This window comes from Opisthocomus hoazin, chromosome 23, assembly GCF_030867145.1.
Source record: "Opisthocomus hoazin isolate bOpiHoa1 chromosome 23, bOpiHoa1.hap1, whole genome shotgun sequence".
In the NCBI taxonomy this organism is placed as follows: domain Eukaryota; kingdom Metazoa; phylum Chordata; class Aves; order Opisthocomiformes; family Opisthocomidae; genus Opisthocomus; species Opisthocomus hoazin.
The window spans coordinates 4228643-4249374 of record NC_134436.1 but is presented as its reverse complement, the minus strand read 5'-3'; the positions used below and the strand labels follow the sequence as shown (position 1 = coordinate 4249374).

At 43.7% G+C, this 20732-nt stretch overlaps 1 protein-coding gene across 5 annotated transcripts in view; it reads right to left on the bottom strand.

Moving 5' to 3' along the window:
- LOC104338664 (protocadherin alpha-C2) overlaps window positions 1-20732 on the bottom strand; it is a 143069-nt gene that overhangs the window by 39817 nt on the left and 82520 nt on the right. For 4 of the 5 annotated variants that reach the window (XM_075442234.1, XM_075442238.1, XM_075442235.1 and 1 more), the window contains exons 2-3: window positions 4525-4583; window positions 2189-2277 (exon numbers count right to left, since the gene is read on the bottom strand). In XM_075442234.1, coding sequence (XP_075298349.1) covers window positions 2189-2277; window positions 4525-4583 — 148 coding nt within the window. Of the gene's footprint in view, window positions 1-2188; window positions 2278-4524; window positions 4584-12847; window positions 15808-20732 lie in introns of those variants that run through there. The other variant, XM_075442233.1, reaches the window with a different exon arrangement.

Below are 20732 nucleotides of genomic sequence, written 5' to 3'. Positions count from 1 at the left end.
CAGCAGGAAGAGCATACGAAAACCAGGTAGTTATAGTCTAGGGGCCCACTATGTATTATATTAATTTCCAAAAGTGTTTCTGCAGACAACCTTTCTGCAACACCAATGCAGGTTTTACTGGGCACCATTATTTCATGGATGTATTGTAACTGTAATTGAAAACCCTGAAGTTGTTCCTTAGTCCTTTATCCAGGTAAAATTCCCATTTAAACCAAGGGAAAGTTTTGCACCAAAAAAGGATAATTTAAAGCATCTCTTGCATCTTTTCTGCTGGAGACCCCACTTCTTGGCCTTTGACCTGCCTTTGTGATATGAGTGTCACTTGTCATTTGAGTTTCTGGAGGACTCGTAATGCTCATAGAGCTGTCACACAAGGCTCACAGACCTGCACAGGGCATCCACTAAGTTGACAGCTTAGTTTGGACATGACTGAAACCATTCATCATATCAGTGACTGGCTGCTCCACTACCTCTCTGTATTACAGCTGCTTCAACATAAAAAGTGATAATATATTTCTTGCCTGCACTGCAGAAGATTCAGGTGATTTTCTTTTCTTAACTCAATGAGGACCTTTTGCCTGTTCTTACTGACTGCTGTGAAGTCATCAATCAGTGACTGAGTAAATGAATCTACATTCTAAAGTGTATTTTAGGTCATTTATTTTAACAAGCAAATAACAGCTTAGTTTCCATCATTGTGTACTAGTGAATGAAAATAGCTAGCAAAAAAAAAAGTCTGATTTCACCACAGAAAATGAGAATAGACATTCAAAGACACTTACTGGGTTTGTAAAAATAACAAAGGGAGAACTGATAAAATTCTGTCCCACTTTTACTGTTCTTTGGAAATGGAGGGCAAATCAGCTCTAGACCCAAACATTTTGAACCTAAATACACACATCAGAACTGAAGCTCTTTCATTACATAAACCAATAACCTCTAAAGGCAGGGTGAAAGCTAGGATTAATGGCTCTTTGTCAAGTACTCATCTGACACTGAGTAAAGAATGAGGTGTATTCTATGCTTTATTATTCCACTCTAAATTCCACAGACTAATTTACAAGAACTTTACTCACAGAATCACAGAATATTCGGGGCTAGAAGAGACCTCTGTGGGTCATCTAGTCCTACTACCCTGCCAAAGCAGGGTCACCTACAGCAGGCTGCACAGGACCTTGTCCAGGCAGGTCTTCAATCCAGAGAAGGAGAATCCACAACCTCTCTGCGCAACCTGTTCCAGTGCTCCATCACCCTCAGAGTGATGAAGTTCTTCCTCATATTCAGCTGGAACTTCCTATGCTTCAGTTTGTGTCCATTGCCCCTTGTCCTGTTGCTGGGCACCACTGAAAAGAGTCTGGCCCTATCCTCTTGACACCCACCCTTCAGATATTTATAGGCATTTATAAGGTCCCCTCTCAGCCTTCTCTTCTTCAGGCTAAACAAGCCCAGCTCCCTCAGCCTTTCCTCACAGGAGACATGCTCCAGTCCCCTAATCATTCTCGAAGCCCTCCTCTGGACTCTCTCCAGTAGCTCCTCATCTTACTTGAACTGGGGAGCCCAGAACTGGATACAGGACTCCAGATGGGGCCTCCCTAGGGCAGAGTAGACGGGGAGGAGAACCTCCCTCGACCTGCTGGCCACACTCTTCTTAATACACCCCAGGAGATCATCGGCCTTTTTGGTAACCAGGGCACACTGCTGGCTCATGGTTAACTTGTCATCCACCAGCACATCTAGGTCCCTCTCCGCAGAGCTGCTGTCCAGCAGGTCCGGCCCCAGCCTGTACGGGTGCATGGGGTTGTTCCTCCCCAGATGCAGGACCCTGCACTTGCCCTTGTTGAATTTCATCAGCTTCCTCTTTGCTCAACTCTCCAGCCTGTCCAGGTCTCGCTGAATGGCAGCACAGCCTTCCAGTGTATCCACCACTCCTCCCAGTTTGGTGTCATCAGCAAACTTGCTGAGGGTACACTCTAACTCTTCATCCAGGTCATTGATTAATAAGTTGAATAAGACTGGGCCAAGTACTGACGCCTGAGGGACACCACTAGTTAGAGGCCTCCAACTAGACTCAGTGCCGCTGATGACACTCATTGACAGAAACAGAAGAAAAACTAAGACAGAAGCATTAGGAAGTCTACTTTAGTTAACATTAGTTTCTCACATATATTCTGGATTGTCACACCCTTACCTGGAGTAGCACTGGAGACTGTTGGCCACTGCTGATCAGGCCCTCCTGGTCCTCCACGTAGGATTCCTGCCTCCTCCATATGCACAGCACTGAACAAGGATATATTATAGTTAGATTATACAGTTCCCCTCTGCCTTGGGTTTTATAGCATTCTACTTTCTTGCTACTCTTCAAGAGCATAACTGTTTGTCACTGGGCAACTACTACTATAGTATTGCATGACGCAAACAAATTCTGCTGGAGCATCGGAGAACTAGCTATTTTGACTTGCAAAAGTCATCTGCGTTTATTTACTGAAACACACTTGTGGCACAACTTATAAAACAAGCATACCTGCGAGACACTTTGCTTTCATTAACTGGAAGTTGCTAACACGGAAGTTACACAGCTTCTTTGCCGTTATGATGTACTAACACTAAAGTAAATAATACAAAGTTGGTGGAGTTAGTTCTGAGCTTCTGTCATTATGCTGCTTTAGTAGATCCCACCTTCCTGGGTTACTGCATGCTTCTCATGAGCAATTCAGAAAAAGAAATACATTTTCTCAAATGCAGAAACTAATACAGTGAATTTTACAGTGTCAATTCTTGAGCACTTGCCCTTGAAAGCACCAATTTTGCTATTAGCCAGCACCTCAAATTGAAGGAAAAGAAAAAATCTGCTACTTTCAATCAAAACTAAGCATGTATTTGTGTGCAATTGCTTAGAGAAACATAATTCTGTGACTATGTCCCTGCTCTCTGCTCATCTGCTTCTCAGCTCCCTTCCACGCTCCCAGCTGAAATTAATGGGCAATTTCAACCAAATGTGACAGATGTCAAGGGTCCTATGGATACCAGTTATCTACCAGTTTTATTAAAAATTAGCATTTTATTAAAGTCATCAGGTGGTCAGGTTAAGGATGGGGGCTGCCAATGTAAGAGAACAGAGAAACTCATACAATTTCCCAGTAAGGCTACATTAGTTCCCCTGCTTGCGGGGTGAATTGCTTTAAACAACCTCTGACTTTTCATTAATTGTTCAAGTAATTTCAGGCAAGATCTTGAACTCCATATAGAAAGGGATGTGGATCCACAGGATCACTTTGGGAATACACATGAGCATGCCTGACTGAGGACTGGTAGATAAGATGCTCAGGTAGGCAGCAGAATTCCTGCTTCAGGATCCTGCTCCCCAGACTATACATTTTGCAGTAAGCAGTCAGGGATTAAGGAAAAGAAAGAACAGCAGGAACATAAAAGAAATAAACCAGTTTTCACAACAGGCCACAGAACCAAGCTTGCTCTTTCTTTCTTTCCTTATGGTCCCTGACGTTTAGGTTCCTTTTTACCCAGCAGCCCAAAGTCAGCTTGGAGAGGTACACTGTGCCCTCACCCACTTGAAGCACAGCCTCAGGGATGGGCAGTCTGAATCTGAGTTTTGGGGTTTAGCCTTATAAATACTCTTTAGTCCTGTGGATAATGGATAAAAGGTGATGACTAGAGTCCCATTGCAACAAAAAGTTTGGAAAAGCATACTGCATACTGCAAAGTGTCCTGCACTTTGTAGTGCCACTAGGAACGACTGCAGCCTTATAATGGCATCTGAACCTGTAAGCTAGACTTATTAATCATGTCAGATTACACCTGAATATAAAACCAGTTTTCTAATCTGCTCAGGAAGGGAGAGAAAAGATATTATTTTATTTAGGTGCCACAAAACCAACTTTATTATAATTCTTTTTTTCCAGGTGCAATGAGTAGCCAATTATAGCAGAGACAGCTTGCGATGTTAAGCAGAGGACTTTCAAAGATCTCTAAAAAGACTTGGACACAGCCTCACTTTTTCTTCTTTGAAAATCCATCTGCTATCTTCAAAATGTCCTTTAAACTGTGGTAATGGTCTTGATTGCACCACGTGGCTAATAAACCGACTGCAGGAGCAGAATACTTTTATGGGAAGGAGAGACAGGATGGAAAATCAATGCTGCAGACAGTCTGTTGAAATGTATCAGCACAGATGATTACAGGGCGCTTTAAAGTAAACACAAAGTGTATAATCACAGTTAAATAATTCAGTAATTGTAGCAATTATGCCTTGACAGTCAATGTATAAAAAGACAGCAGGTAAACACAAAAAAAGCACAGATCTATGGTAGTATAATAATTGCAAAAGGTGCAGTCAGACTGAATCTGTAACACTTGGAGATTGGAAGTGGCAGCAGCAGAAGTCAGGTGTTTTCCATCTCAGCATACAGAAATCATCATTCTAGGGCACCAGAGAAGCCATACAGCTTTGTTCTTTTCACAGAGAACAAAGACAGAATTCCCCTTCATGTGGGGAAACACCATACATACCTTTGCATTCCTGCCCTTAGGGATGCAGAGTAGCGCCAGTCAGGATTGGGGTGTTTTGGCTGTAGAAACAAAAATCCATGATAATATTATTAACATATGTTAGTAATGTAAACATGCTGAAGAACATGTGCATCTGGCTAATTTTGTCAGCAGAGTCTTCACGGAGCTACTTAATTTTGGGAACATTCAGAACTGCCAAATCCTTCTACACATCGAAAGAAACTTTCAAATGGACACACAGAGATTGTCTCTGTAACAATCTAGCCTTTGGCTAGAGATGCTCTCTGTGGAGCAACATTTAATGCTGGAAAAGAGTAGACAGTCATTTTGTACGTTCATCAACAACCTGGGCACAGGAAAACACCCCATCATAAATCCATAATGCCCACTGTTTACTTACCTGATAAGCCGAGGAAACTTGAGCTCCTGAATAGCATCTGCCTGAGGATGTATAGAATACAGCCCCCTGTGAAGGGCACATACCGGGTAGTCTGTTTGCTGTGAGGTTTCTGTTGGCACTCAGTGTACTGCAGAGGACTGCACTAGATTGTATCAGATTTGCAGACTGCAGCAAGTCTTTTATCAAAGGCAGAGGTGCTCTTTCACAATATCAAGAACTACTATATTCTCCATATTCATGAGAGGGCATAAGAAGTGGAAGGGGAAAATAGCCAGCAATACCCTGCAACCAACAAACCTCAGCATATGCTGACCTGCTGCAGCATGGCTTGCTAAATAAAGAGATAATTAAGAAATCCTCTGTTGATCAAAAATTACTCGAGACAATCTCTTTTGCATTGTCAGGGGACCATCATAATAATTTTCAACTACAGCAACAAATGCAAGCTCAGGTCCTTTAAAATTAGGCCCTAAGCACATAATAAGGTTATTTCTCAGGATTCTCAACACATTATTCTATAGCTGATATCACAGCCAATGCTGAAGTTCAGGCACTTGAATTCAAGAAGACAACTTCTGTCCAGAAACATAATGGACTACATTCATTCCTGGTGTATATTGTACAGTGCCAAACACACAAATAATATATGACAGTAATGGTTTAATTCTCTTCAAGCTATTGGAGGCAGATCAGAAATGAGTTTGGTCACATTACTTGAAAGAGAAAAATAAAGTGTTGAATATTCTGAATTATTTAAAGCCAACTCTTTCCTCTTGAGGTTGGGGTATGCTTTTCCCTGGATCAATAGGTTTTATTCAAACAAAAATGGAGCAATTACAACTTACACAAGCGTTCTATCACCATACTTCCCAGGTCAAGCATCAGTCAGGAGTGAGATGCTCTTGGATGATGCACATCCTAGTATTCTTTATGGCTTGAGTTGCACAAAAGGGAGGAGGCTGCTATTTGCAACCACACATTAAACATCTTTGCTAGTAATTTCCTTCCCATTTAGCCCCCAGTTCTCTGGCATACTCAGGTTCTGCTGAGTTTAGCAGAAACTGGCTTGACAAGGAGCCCATTATTCATGGTTCCAGAATTCTCTGATTCATTCCATTTTGGCCCAGTCCCAGTGATGTCAAAGCAACTCTGCAGTCAACCATGTAGTAACAGTCAATGAAATAGGATACAAAACAATACACACTGATCAGACCCTCTCCTCAGTTTGCCTTTCTTGATGTATGAAGGGTGATGACACTACAAGGTTTGGCTTTTCCTTTGCTAGGGATTTTCTTATAGCAGGGGAACTGCCATGTTGGGGGTGGGTGGGAAAGCCCCTTTGCTCTTTTTTGCAGTTGGAGGGGTGCAGGTTACTAATTTGTACAGGCTTACAGGAATTGTGAGGAGGAGGAATCTTACTTCAGTCCCAGGCAAACACAGATGGATTGAGATTACATCAAAGAGCTGGAAAAGTCTGACACAAGTTGGGGAGGAGTGAGGAAAGAGAAAAACAGCCATTCACTTACAGTATATAGATTTTTGCTTTTCAGCTGAGAGCTTTTCAGCTCTTGGCTAGAAGACAAAAATCTATGTTCTATTGCAGTGGGAACTTTCATACACCAGATCATAAATGGGTGATGATGGCAAGAGAAACTTGTCAGTTAGAAATTCATCATTCATTCACTCCACATGCGTGGACCAACATTCACCATGTCAATATAATAGGAACAGCAGCAATTAGGAGACTGTGGTATTTTCAAAGGTTACTATCCAGAACCTGTGGAATCTTCTAGTTACTCCCAAACAGTTCTCAATTTACTATTAATCTTTAGGCAGGTCTGTAGTGCTGCTCCCAGAGGGGCAGAAGAAGGAAGGAGGGGAGTGGATCAGGAAAATCGTCTGGAGACGAAAAGATCTATTGCCACAATTGACTTTCAGACATTTTCAGGTGCTGGTTTTTTGTTTTTAACTGTGAAAAACTCAATGTCTGGGACTTCTCTATTTTTTGAAGTCTTCACAGGAAGAACAGCAGGAGCACACAGTGTGGCCTTGTCCAGACTTATTCTCACACAGTTTTATGGCGTGCACGCTGCTTGACTGGGAACTTTCACACCTCAGCAAGCATGTTTGTCGCATACTTGTATTATCACAGCTCAACGTCCTGCAATCGGCAAAACTGGCAAAATTCCAACTTTGTCAGTATAACTGGCTTATCCTTTTGTCCTTAAGACTGAAATACTTAAAGATCATAAGAGAAAAGACGTTCCAATACACCTTTAAATGAGATTGGAAAATAGGAGCAAGAAAAGCAAGAAAACATGACTGATAACAGAAGTGACAGCATAGTAGAAGAAGCAAACCTGTTCGATAATATCTTTGCCCAGTCCAGATGCAGCAATGCTTCTTCTTATAGATCCATCAGGCATTCACACTCTGCTTGCTTGGGTTGGCTTATATCTCTGGCTAGGAACAGTACACCTTTACCAGACTAGCCACTGAAACCTGCCACTTTGACATGTGCTGTCACTGCATCATGACACGATATGGCCCATCTCAAAGTACAGCAGTGTCTTCAGCACAGTCCCAGGGGACAGAAGTCTGCACAGGAGCTGTCAGACTGCTCCTCTGCAAAGACCTGCCACAGACTTTGCAGTAAGAAGTGTAGCCGTGTCAGAAATCAGCACCACCAAAGACAAGGTACAGCTGGCCAAGAAGCATGAGTACAGAGAGGAAGCACAAAGAGGAACAGAGATTCTAAAATTGTCCAGATGCTTTCCAGTTGTATATCCCCACACTCTTATTATGTTATACAATGCTGATGAAGATATTATTGTTCCTTTCACCTTCTCAGCTCCCAACTCATTACAAGTCCCTGTTTATCACATGCCAGCCCATTCTACTAACCTAAAAGTAATCCTAGCTTGACATTTCCCTTGGAGATTTTTGGAGGTCATGTATCAAGTCCAGTGGTCCTGTCCTTACTATTCATTAGTGGAGGTGAGGGAAATCACACAATCCAGCACAGAAGTAATCAACCATTCCCTGTTTCTCCCACCACCTGCTTTTTCTGATTTACTAACAGCACACATTATCATAGTTGTGAGATGAGTCAAAATCTTTCCAGGTGCCTATAGGAGTGGTTGTCACTGCACTAGGTGAACACCTCATGCCAACAGTTTGCTCCTGCTGGTTTTTCCAGGCACCGGGGTTACATTCTGCCCACCACATAACCACAAGCATTAATGTGAAGTCATAAACAACAAACCCAATTTGAAAGTCTGGTAAACAAAGTAAATGTATAATATAAAATAGAGCCACTTTAGTAGCAAAAAAGCTTATGCAAAATTTCACACATTTGTTTTCAAATTGCACAGCACGGGTTAATTTATGAATCATTTGTTGGTTCATGGAGAATAAATTTAGTTGAAAATACTTTGTTACATTTTGCTCAGTTCTCCTTTTTAGCGAATACTTCAACACAGTAAGGATTTGTCCCTGGGACAGAAGGAATTTCTAAATTTTTTTAACGTTGTCCTGATCCTGTATTCACAAAAATCAAGGCAAATGCTACCATTCACTTCAGTGGGTGTTGGAACAGGGCCTACTTGAGGTAGAGAAGTGCGAATCAAACATTTACGAACAGTCACCCGATGATGAGTCTGCTAAAAACATCCCACTCCTTTTCTGTTTCCACATAAATGTACAACAGAATGACATAAGGTATATTTATCAAATAGATCTGCTTTGAAGCAATAACAAAAAGGCCTTTTAGAACCCTTGACCGCATACAGCTCTGCTAATTTTCCAGTGAGACAATGTTGACAGATGTGGGGAAACAGAGGCTTCTATTCCTCATTTCCTTCTGTAAATGTTTGGAATTAATTTGATGTGAAGAACAAACTATTTATAGACTGAACATGTGTTTATCATACAAGAAATCAGAATGCAAACTGGAAAAGGGTGTAATTCAGAAGCCCAACAATTTTCTTCCTGGCAGTGTTCATTTGCACTCCTAGCTCTGAGAAAACTAAGGTGAAGGGAACAGGCAAGTTCATCTGTAAAGTATATTTAACGAGTTCTAAGTGAAGGAGAACTCCACTGCTTAATACTGGATGCAAATTTCTGCTGGCACAGCAGTAAGCATCAAACCAAGAGTCTGACTGCCCTGAAACACAGAGCACTGTCCCTGCTTAGCAGAACAGGTTTGGATACTGCCACTAAACAAAAGAACAAACATTTATAGTTAACCTTTACAATGTCAGTGGGGCTGGAGAATTTCTTAAAGGCTTAAGTTCTTGAACTGAGATTGTAAGATATTCCACCATTAATACCTTTAAAGCCTCTGTGAGAAATCTCTTGGAAAGACTGCTCCAGACAATGCTGTGGGTTTAATAGATTTAGACACTTCAAAACATGCCTGCGTTTTACAGCAGTATCAAGATGTGTTCAACACAAGTGTTGTTTTGTTTTTTCCATGTGTTTAGCAAGCTGGATTTGAAGTGCAAAATACAGAGGAAGAGCCAGAAGCATACAAAGGTAAAAGTCCAATGAACCCCTGGGTCTTACCATCACTAACGTGCAGCTTCTGTTCTTTCTGAAAAAACACAAAAAAGGGTACTAGGAAATGTGTAATCAGAACAGCTAATATATATTTCTATCTAATATCTAGACTACCCATTCATCATTAGGAATGTGCCAGGCTTCCTTCTGGGTTAGAAAACTTCAGTTAAAATGTATGTTGGTTTGATTGTTATTCTCTACATTGAAGAGAAAAGGTTGTCATGAGACGCAAGCCGTAATCAATGAGCTTAACCACACAGAATGTTAAGAACAAGCGGGGAGAGATGAAAAGACAAACCAAGGACCAGACACTACCCAGACATCACTCAGCATCTTCACAAGCATATGAGGAAAGGGATTCCAGATTAAAGTACTGAAACCTTTCCTTAAAATGACAGATCATCACTGCAGCAGTGCCTGGTAGCAAAATCACATATTCACGCACTCCCTTCATAGCTGTGTGCACATCCCTTTCGAAAGGCAGGGATCCAGCCTGCCCAGAACCTCACACAGTGCCAGCAATTAAGCCATATTATTTTGCTGTCTCTATATTTTCCTACGCTGCCTGTCTGGTCACCCTGCAGTAGTTATTTAGCTGATGAGAGAGCGATAGCCATTAACCCCATGTTCTGATCCTTATCACCAGACCCCTACCAGCAATAACTTTCTAACATTTTCAGTGCAGCTGTGTTAGTACATTTCTTCTTTTACAAAACACACTTGGTGTGAGATCTTATAAATCTACAAAGCACCATATGGGCAAGCAGGGTGAATGCAGAACCATAGTCTGTCTTACAGAAATTAGCTCCCATTTCATCATCACAGCACTAGCAGTACAAGTCAGAATAGTCACACAGGAATCAGCACCTCAAGAGATACAAAGAATTCCCTACCTAACCTTAATACACTGCGGCTTCCCTTCTAAAGACCCAATGAACTCTGTCACAACTTAGTGTAAAGTAATTATTAACATCTTGGACCTTATTAGTAAATACCAAAAGGACTAAGATCTTCTTGCGTAGAGTGTTACTGAGATTAATCGCAAATAACTGAAATATTTTTCCTCTCACTGTATAAACAACATTTGTGAAATATTAGCCTTTGTGAAACTCTATGTACAGTATGTGTGCATAGAAAGCCTGTTCAGCTGGTCCCATTGTCATCACTGAACAACTAATAGATCTATTTCCAAAAACGGTAAAAAAAAAAAGGACTTGTTCACATTATCCAAAAGTAACACACACATCAGAGATCAACTTTGTAAATCAACGCAAGGACAATGATGCCTGTTGCTATGCTACACAGATGAAAGCATGGGATTTTAAAGACTGAAAAAAAATTCATTTTAACTAAAAAGAGAAACACAGTTCTCTGAAGATCTAGTAATACAAAGAACATTATCCTTAAAAAGTAGAATTCAGTGTTGCTAAGCAATGGATGGAATTTTCAGTGCATACGCTGAGCTTGAAACAAGGGAAAGACAAGATTTTACAGCATGCAATTAGCTAGCAACTAGTAATTAGTGAATGCCATTACATTCACCCATTTTCTCATGCACACCTGGCATTTATACATCTTATTAGTATATACTACCACAGGACAGTTTAAGAAGCAGAGACCTAAGAAAAAAACTTGTGACAAGTAGAACTTGCCAGAATTTCATCTCTGTTTAATTCATACAGAACTATTTGAGTAACTGATTCCTCATTTGGATCATAACTCCACACAGGCATTAGTTTTTTCCATACATCTCCCTATTTTTGTACTCCAAGTTTGGGCTGGCTTTGCTGACCATGCCTGATCTGCACCGGTGTTCAAAACTTGCTAATTCATTGCACTGAGTAATTCCCTAACATGTGACAGGAATCTGACTGTTAAACTAATTTCCTGCTGGTCTTGCATCCAAAGTAAATCCATTTTCAATTATTATTGCTCATTTTTTCTCCAAAATAATCAAATTTAAGGTGTATATTTCACACTCTGATTCTGCAGCATGCATGATTGTAGAGTATGTCTCATGTTTCCTCCTGTATCAAACAGATTCCAGGCATTTTGTTATACAAAAACAGCATACAAAAAAAAAAACTTGTCCCATACCCTGTCACTGTGATTTATTGAAAAACACTGCATTAATTTTAAATGGATTAGTTTTGAATGGATGATCGTTACTCTCTAAAAGGATTTTTATGAAAGACTTGCTAGTGCTTAAGATTTGTGCATCTTTGTGTAACCAAACAACGGTTGCAAAAGATGCTAATATCTTCATATGTGAATAAGGATAAAAAAATAAATTATATTTCTGTGGCAAGAACACACAAGTCAGGCCCCTTTCTATCCCACCTCAGTTACTCCCCTAGCTTTCCCACGTCTGGTGGTATAGCACACATTAATGCATGAACTGATCTTATGTCTGCCACAACTGTAGGAAATAGACAACACACAGTAATTGCAAAATTTTCCTTTTGTGAACCAGAATTAGACTCTCCTGTGAGTGCTTCTCAGTTTAGTTCCACTATGTGTAGGAAGGAAACCGTACAGAGCATACAAACTGCACACTACCTGCAGACTTCCTGTATGCTAGCATAAACCAACCATTAATTCTTCACTGTGGGAAAATACTGAACAGATTAATACACAGCTGGTCAAATCACAGGTACTAAACAATTTTCAGTAGCAACCCAGCAAGTTTGAAGTTGTCACACTGTAAAATAACGATGGTAACTTGCTGTAATTCTCTACAGAGATGTCACTGGATTGACACCATCCAGAAAGCATGAAATGCAGCATTGGCTAGAATAAACATTATCAAAGGAGGGACTGCAGTTTTCAGACAACTAAAATATGCACACATTAATAAGCAAAGCATATTATTGCAACGATCTAAATTTGACAGCTTTGCCTAGGGATGAAATCAATGAAATAGCAAACATCTATAACGGCTGTAAAGTAATGTATTGATATCCAGGCTAACAGCTTTTTTTGTTTTTTCCTCCAACATTATTTTTAACATTAAAACTTTCAGACCACACGTGTCATTCCCTAGCACTCTGTGGCAGCAGGTAATTTTAGATCTATAAGAGAAAAGGGAAGGAGGCAATGCTCTACACAGCATAGACTGCAATAACCAAGTGAATGCCAAACAAGACACATATACTGAACTTACCAAATGTACCCTGAAAGTCCCAATATTTATCTAGAAACAAAATGCATTGCACAGATTACATTCATTAGAACTATGTTTCATAGCCGTGTGTCAGTGAGCCCCAAAGAGAATACGTTGAATCTGGTTTTCCAGTTTGAACCTCTGCTTAAGTACAGATTTGCTCAGAGCACTGTGCTGACCATTTATCAATGTAGCCTCACCTCATTAGGAGTAATGGAGTCATTTTTAAGTATGATCAGGTTTTGTGCACTCTGCCCACTCTGTCCTGTCAGATGCCTCTCAGTCATCACTGCAGAGGGACCCGTAGTTCCTGCTGGGCCACAGGTATTGTAAAACATAAAAGTGTCACTTCCTGATCCTGCAGTTAGACAGGCCTTATAGCAGTAGGTCTTAGTGAGAGACCCATTGCCCCTTACTTCAATGAAATGGGGTTGTACTTTTAAACCATGGGGCAACCTAGCATCGATGTTGTTGTTGGCCTGCTTGTACAATTCAGCAGGGCACCGTTCTCTGACCCCACAGAACCCTGCACAGCAGGAGTCCCCATACAGACTGGATCTGTAGCACTTGATAACAGTAAGCCCAATGATTGTGAAAAGGAAAACGAAGGAGATGGCACTCAAAGCGATAATGAGATAAAGAGTGATCTCTGAGTAATTGCTTGGACTTTTAATGTGCCTTCTTGTATCAGGGATGATTTTGGAAACTCTGTCCACCACAGCAACAGTGATGGCTACTGTTGAGGACATCGGTGGCTCTCCATTGTCTCTCACCTCCACCGTCAGGTTGAAAGTAGGTGTGCTGTCCTCCCCCAGTTTGCGAGTAGTCCTAATCTCCCCAGTATGGAGCTCTACCCTGAACAAACCTGGATCTGAGGTTTGCACCAGGTGAAAGAACAGCCAGGCATTTTGTCCTGAGTCCCCATCAATGGCTATAATTTTCGTTACCAAATATCCAGCATATGCTGAGCGTGGGATCATCTCCAGGGCTGCTGAAGTGTTGGTTGAGGTAGGATACAGAATCTGTGGAGCATGGTCATTCTCATCCACCACATAGATGTAGACAGAGACAGTGCTGCTCAGTGGTGGGATCCCGGCATCATGAGCCTGGACAGCCACCTGGAACTCCCTTAGCGTCTCATAGTCAAAGGACCTAACAGCATACATGTTGCCGCTGTCGGATTTAATGGAGACATAGGAGGCAACAGGTAGCCCTTCAATCTCCCCATCTAGCAGAGAATAGGATACATAGGCATTTTCAGCAACATCTGGGTCAGTGGCTTTGATAGTGCACAGCAAGGCTCCAAGGGGGTTGTTCTCAGGTATGTAAACTGAGTACACAGGTTCCTCGAAGCGTGGAGGATTGTCATTGATGTCAGAGATGTCCACATGGATCACCTTCTGGGAGGAGAGAGGGGGGCTCCCAGAGTCGGTAGCTGTAACTGTTATATTGTAGGCTGCTGCTTTCTCGTGGTCCAGTTTGCCTTGGGTAATCAAGGTGTAGGAGTTCTTGAAAGAGTTGAGTGTGAAGGGGAGGCCAGGGGGAATACGCAGACTCACCTGCTTGTTCAGCCCTGAGTCCTGGTCAGTGACACTCATTAGGGCCACCACTGTTCCTACTTTTGCATCCTCTGGCACTGGACTGTACAGGGAGGTCAGGACCACTTCAGGAACATTATCGTTGGCATCCACAATGTTGACGAGCACCTTGCAGTGCCCAGCCATAGAGACAGGGCCCTGATCAGTGGCTTGCACATAGATCTCATAGGAGGACGCCTCTTCATAGTCCAAGGTACCATTAACCCGCACCTCCCCTGAGTGTGGGTCCACACTAAAGAGCTGCCTCACCTTCTGTGGGGTGTAGCTGCCAAAGGAGTAGATCACATCCCCATTGGAGCCCTCATCAGGGTCTGAGGCATTGAGTTTGACCACCAGCGTGCCAGGCAGGGCATTCTCCAGAAGGCTCACGGTGTAGGTGGAGCGGTCAAATGCAGGTGGGTTGTCATTGGTATCCACAACATGCACAGAGATCTGGGCCGTACCGGACCTGGGGGGGTCCCCACCGTCCACAGCAGTGAGCACCAGCTGCTGCAGGGCACTCTGCTCCCGGTCCAGCGGCTGCTGCAGCACCAGCTCCAGGAGCTTGCTGCCACTCTGGAAGCCTTTAAGGTCCAGGGCAAAGTGGCGGCTGGGGCTGAGCTGGTAGCTCTGCACAGAGTTGGTGCCCACATCAGGGTCCTGGGCACTCTCGATGTGGAAGCGGGCCCCGGGCACGGCGGACTCACTGATCTCCAGCCGGTAATCCTGGCGGGGGAAGCACGGTGCGTTGTCATTGATGTCCAGCACCTCCACCTCCACGTTGTGCACCTCGATGGGCTGCTCGATGACCAGCTCAAGGCTGAGGAAGCAGGCGGGGCTCAGCTCGCAGAGCACCTCGCGGTCCATGCGCTCCCGCACCAGCAGCGCCCCGCGGCCCAGCTCCAGCTCCAGGTACTGCCGGCCGCTGCCCGAGGTAAGCCGCGCTCCTCTCGCCGCCAGTCGCCGCGGATCCACGCCCAGGTCGCTCGCCACGCTGCCCACGAAGGCGCCGTGCGGCAGCTCCTCCCGCACCGAGTAGCGGAGCTGCCCGCCCGCCGCCCGCCCGGCGCACAGCCCCAGCAGCAGCAGCAGGCCCAGCACTACCTCCCCGCCGCGGCTCCGCCGAGGAGCCGCCGCCATGGCCGGCGGGGGTGGGTGGGGAGCTGCCGGAGCCCGGAGCCGCCTCGCCCGGCCCTGGCCCGGCCTCACTCCCCGCCGCCGCCGCACGGGCGCCTCATGCAAGCGGCGAGCAGCCGCCGGCCGCCTCCGGCCCCGCCACCGCCCGGCCCATGCTCGCCGGCTTCCCGAGACGGCGGCTCCGACCTCTCTCTCTCCGGCGGCTCTGGGGAGGAGGAGGAGGAGGAGGAAGAGAAGGAGGAGGAGGAAGGAGGAGGGACCGGGACTCGCCGGATCCGCTTTCTCCTGCTCCAGCTGCTGCGCGGGAGGAGGCGGGGGAGGACGCTTAAGCCGCGGCTGGCTCCGGTTCAGCACCTGGGCAGGGAACAGCGACACGGCTGCCGGCGGGAGCCGCCCCCGCGCCCGCTGCCTGCGGGACCTGCGCTGCCTGCGGGACCCGCGCTGCCGCCCCGCCGCCCCGTCCTCACCCACGTGTTGCGGCCCCGGGGTGAGCCGGGCCCCTCGCTCCCGGTGGCCGCGGGCTCTCGCCGCCGAGCCGGGAGGGGTGCGGCTCCCGCGCCGCCACCGCCCCTCGTCTCCGCCCCGGCTTCGCTGCTGAAGCTTCGGGGGCGCGGGGGGAAGGGCCGCAAACCGCCTGCACTTCTGGACTTGCTGCTGCAGTGCTAAAGTACATCCGCTTGAGAGGGTTAAATCAGCGCAGGGCTCCGAAAAAAAATGGGCCTCCAGCCAGGTCTGGTGCCTTCTGTGTGTCGCTGCAGTAGGTTTGACGACCGCTTTCTTGGAGACCTGCCCCGCTGCTCCCTTTGAGATTCATCCTTGCTGCAGCACCGTCCCTCTGCCCAGCCCCTGCGGGCCCCCTTGCCCCGCTTCCACCCTCTCCTGCTCAGCTCCCTCTCACCCTTGCTGCAGCCACCGTGCCCTGACAGCAGTTCGGATGGTAGAATTCTGCAAGTCACACCCACGAGTTACGAGCATTTAAGGTGGGCTTCAGTTTCTCATCCAATGCAACAGACAGGCTCAAGCTGATTAAGTGAAGATGGAGAAATGCAACACAATCTGTTTCCCAATTACAGTTTTTTCCTCCTCTACCCTTGTGATGGAGGGCTGATAAAAAACAGGGACACGAAACTGAACAAACACAGCAGTGGGGGTGAGGGTGCTGCAGCTACAGTGAGTTTTACCCCAATGCTACAAATTTCAACAAAGACAGTAAACCTAAGCATTCATTCATGCAATACCTAAGTCACTGACATTTAACTAGACAAACCACAGGACACAGTCCTCCAGGGGTGGAACTATATTGTACCTACTACCCAGTGTAGAAACTGCTTGTCTGCTGGGATTTCTCTTGCGGTTGTTTTTTTCCTTGCTTACCCCACAAAGTCTTTTGGAATGACCAATGAATCCTTTCTGGATTGGGCTGGTCTAGCAAGGGGAGGGAGTGACCTCAACATTCTGCTAAAACCTCTTTCATTGCCCTTTGTGGGCCTAGACGCTCTTCACCATGTGGGATGACTTGTGAGAGCACAACCTTACACTATAAATCCCAAAAGTTTTTACTATAATGTACCTGATGCACAAACCCCAGAGAACAATTGCACAAATTCTCACTGATCACTGCTAAGAATGATTACCAGTCTATCAGCTTTCATCAGTGGCCACCATTAGTAGAAAAGACAAAATTAAGAGAAGGATTACCCTATTTATCTTTTGGCTGATGGGTTCATTTACATCTTAGCCCATTCTGTGGCCCAAATAATTGCCCTCATACTTATTCTAATGTGCCCAGTACCCCATTGTCTGAAAATACTGCTGTGGACCACACAACCCTGCTTACCTTTTCAAGTAGGGCAAATGTAGGTCTGTGCATACCAAGAAGGGCAGATAGAGATGCCAAGTGCCTAGAACATGTGGAAACGTGCCCATTGCATCCAGTTGTCTAACCATGAGCCAAACACTTTTAAAAAAAATCAGCTTCAAATTTTTGGCTAGCTACCCACCTTCCAGATCACAATACTTGCAGATTCAGAACAAAATGCCCTGACAGACTCACAAAAAAAACCAACCCAAAACAAAAAAAAAAAAGCCAAACCAAAAAACATCCTGTTAAAAGCTATTTAAAAAGCTATAGCAGCACTAATAGGCATGGATTATGTGGCTGTGTGTCGAAACAACTTGCAGTCATCATATAAAACAGAAGCCTGAAGGGACATGCCCTCAGTTTTCCAGACAAATAGTGGTTTCATCCAGACAGTCCACAGATCACCTCTGCCCCACACCTTGCATGTGTACAGCCACAAAGTTCCCTAACAAACATACAGCACACCTATAACAGGCCAATAGCCACAGCAACATTGGCAACATCTAAGGTCCTGCCTTAGGGAACATGTTGGTACAGACTTCCTGGAAACGGACAACACCCATGCTAAGATGTGGTGGGAAAACAAAACACATCTCTGTAGGCAACGATTTTCTAGCCACAAGTTGATTTTACTTATAGTGTATGAATGAAACACACCAATCACACATGCAGGGTTTTTTAATACCAGCAAGAAATCTTTCACACTCTTCCTAGACCCCAATGAGTTACTTCTGATAGACATTCAGGCTCTGCTCTAGTGCATTCCAGCTGGGTCCTCCAGCAAGGAAGGGCTGATGAACGCTCAAATCCCAGCCCACCTCACTATTTACATATTATATTTACATGCTAGGTTCTTCTTTCCTCATGTCCTGTCTCTCTGTGGACAACTAAGTCTGCACACATCCAAAGTTTTGCAAGACACCACAGAACGTAAAACTGAGCTGAGATAACACACACACACAATTAACTGACACATTCTAGAACATATTCCATAACATCTTCATTCCCATCAAATATGTTTCTAAACCTCAGGTTCTTAGAAAATTTTTCTCCTAATTTCAGAATCGTAAGTCCTAGGATTGTCTGGCTTCTTGCCTTTTTGTAAGTTTTACAGCACCAATAAAAACACATACTCTGATTTTCATTTTACAAATTAATACTGTAGCTTGGCTTATATACAGTAGCATTGTACAAATGTAACAGTCTTTCTCAAAATGTTAGCTTTATACAGTTTATGCTGACTACACAGTTTATAAGACATTTACCGAAACATGTTTTGTTCTGATTAAAAGTTCCCCAAGTCCCTTTAAATCTATATAAAATTCATCGATGATCACAATAATTTTAGTTATTTCAATCAGCTTCAGTGGTGTTGCTGATTCAGACCAGCAGGCCTCAATTTTTAATTCCGGAAAAACTTCCATTGAGAAAATACTTCGGGATATGCTCTGTAGTAATATTGATTTTTCTAGTGAAAGGCAAAAATTGAAACACCGAAAATCATAATTTCAGTTTCAACTGCACTGAGGCTTAGGGGCTTTCTAATTTTCTTTTCCTCACAGTTTTGTTTACCAGTAATTTCTTGAAATCCCATTTAAGCACCAAATTTTGAAACAATTTCAAATCTCACTAAATAAACATGTATGCAGTGGGTTCAGATCAATCCACATGAGCAAGAGCATCAGAATCCATCCCTGCAGCAAAAAAAGTTCGATCAAAATATCCAGGCCCAGGTACCAGGACCAAATATCCGTTTACTGATAAACGTGATAACCCCTGAAGTGATTGGATAGTGACTGCATGCAGTATCTATATACACAGGCCCATTGGGCTTTGCTGACACAAAAATTCCACCACTTTAATTAGCTTGGTTAAATTAAATAGTACGAGTCCCTTAACGTGAGTGCAGACATATGGGTGTAGCAAAGAATACGGGGATTTTATCAAGTCCTGCAGAAGAAAATTAAGTATATACTGGGATAGTAATACATTGGCATATATCTGTGCTAGAGGTTGAAATAACACGACTATTATAGTGTGAAAGCTCCTCACATTCCTACGCAAGCCTTCCTTGAAACAGTTCTACATATAGATATGCCTGAATTAGTATCTGTGTAATGCAGCACCACAGAAATATTTCTGTGCAGATATTTCTCTTGGGAGTGTTACAATTATACATAGATATAGTTCTAGGTATTTAGGGCCTTGAAAAGGTCATCCATTTCAATTCACACCTGTACAAGGAATGTTTTTATATAACATTGTAACTAGAATCACCTAAATTTGTTTCAGCAGCAATATATCTGTTCTATTTGTTTCATTGCAGTACACCATGCAGAGTCCTTCCTCTGGCTATTTCTGAGTCTCACACAGCAAAAGGAGAGAGAAAAACATATTAGAAAAGATGAAGATGTGAAAGTACAACATGTTAACTGAAGAACTCCAAGGTATTTCAACATCTGAAAACACATTTTTCTTCTTTGTAAATAATTTCACCTTCAGTAAATCACATCCTGTAAACACGATACCCAAAAGCCCAATATCATGATGTAGCTCATTTCTGAACTGGTGGGAAGCCACCAGCTCCAAGGATCGGGCTCTAGATTTTTGCATGTAGTCTTGTCAGCATGTAGGTTTTTAGCAAGAATGAAATTACTTGCATACCATATAAACGCACACACAATTTCTGCCCTCTGATAAAAGTGTGCAAAAAAATATGGAGACAAATCTAGAGAATCCATATAGTTTAGCCATTAACAAGCAGCTAAGCTGTGTCATTCTCCAGAAAAAAAACTAGATTTTCTCTATGTGCCTGCTTGCATGTGGTGCCTACAATTTATCTGCCTTAGAATTAAATCAAGTCCAGAGGAAAGGAATATCCATCAGTCAATGGCCAGATTACATCAACCACAGTGGAAAACAATACCCACAAACTGCAAGAGAATGACTCAAATGTATGAAGTTTCCCATATACTTTTTTTTCCAGTGAGATGGTGGATTGTAGCACCATATTCTAGCCCACAGGTACTCATGAGATCTATGGAAAAAAACATCTTGATAATTTCAGGGGGTGCTCACACTACTTCTTCAGTCCAACCTCATCTTTCAATTCACGCTCTTGGGATTTCTGCATTCTTCTGTAACCTACTTGCTTCAGTCATGCCCACTTCTCCACTCTTATCTGAAGGAGAATATGTGTAGGATTGTTTCTGGTGACTTCCCATGTCTCAAGTACTATCTGATCAGGAAGATACTGCCTAGAGATGATAAGGCAATGTAAAGGCAGGATTGAAAGTGACTCATACCCTACAGTGGCTCTCTGACTGATAGGCCTCCATCAGTCTCCATTTAGCAATCTGAGCTCAGAGATCCCAAAATACAAGAGAGTAGGTTCTACAGGCAGAATGGAGCCACTGAACAACCCCTTAAACTGAGCCCTGCAGTTGAACCAGATCTCTTTCAGAATATGGTCTGCATATATCCCTGTGTGGGATTTTCTGTGGACATGGG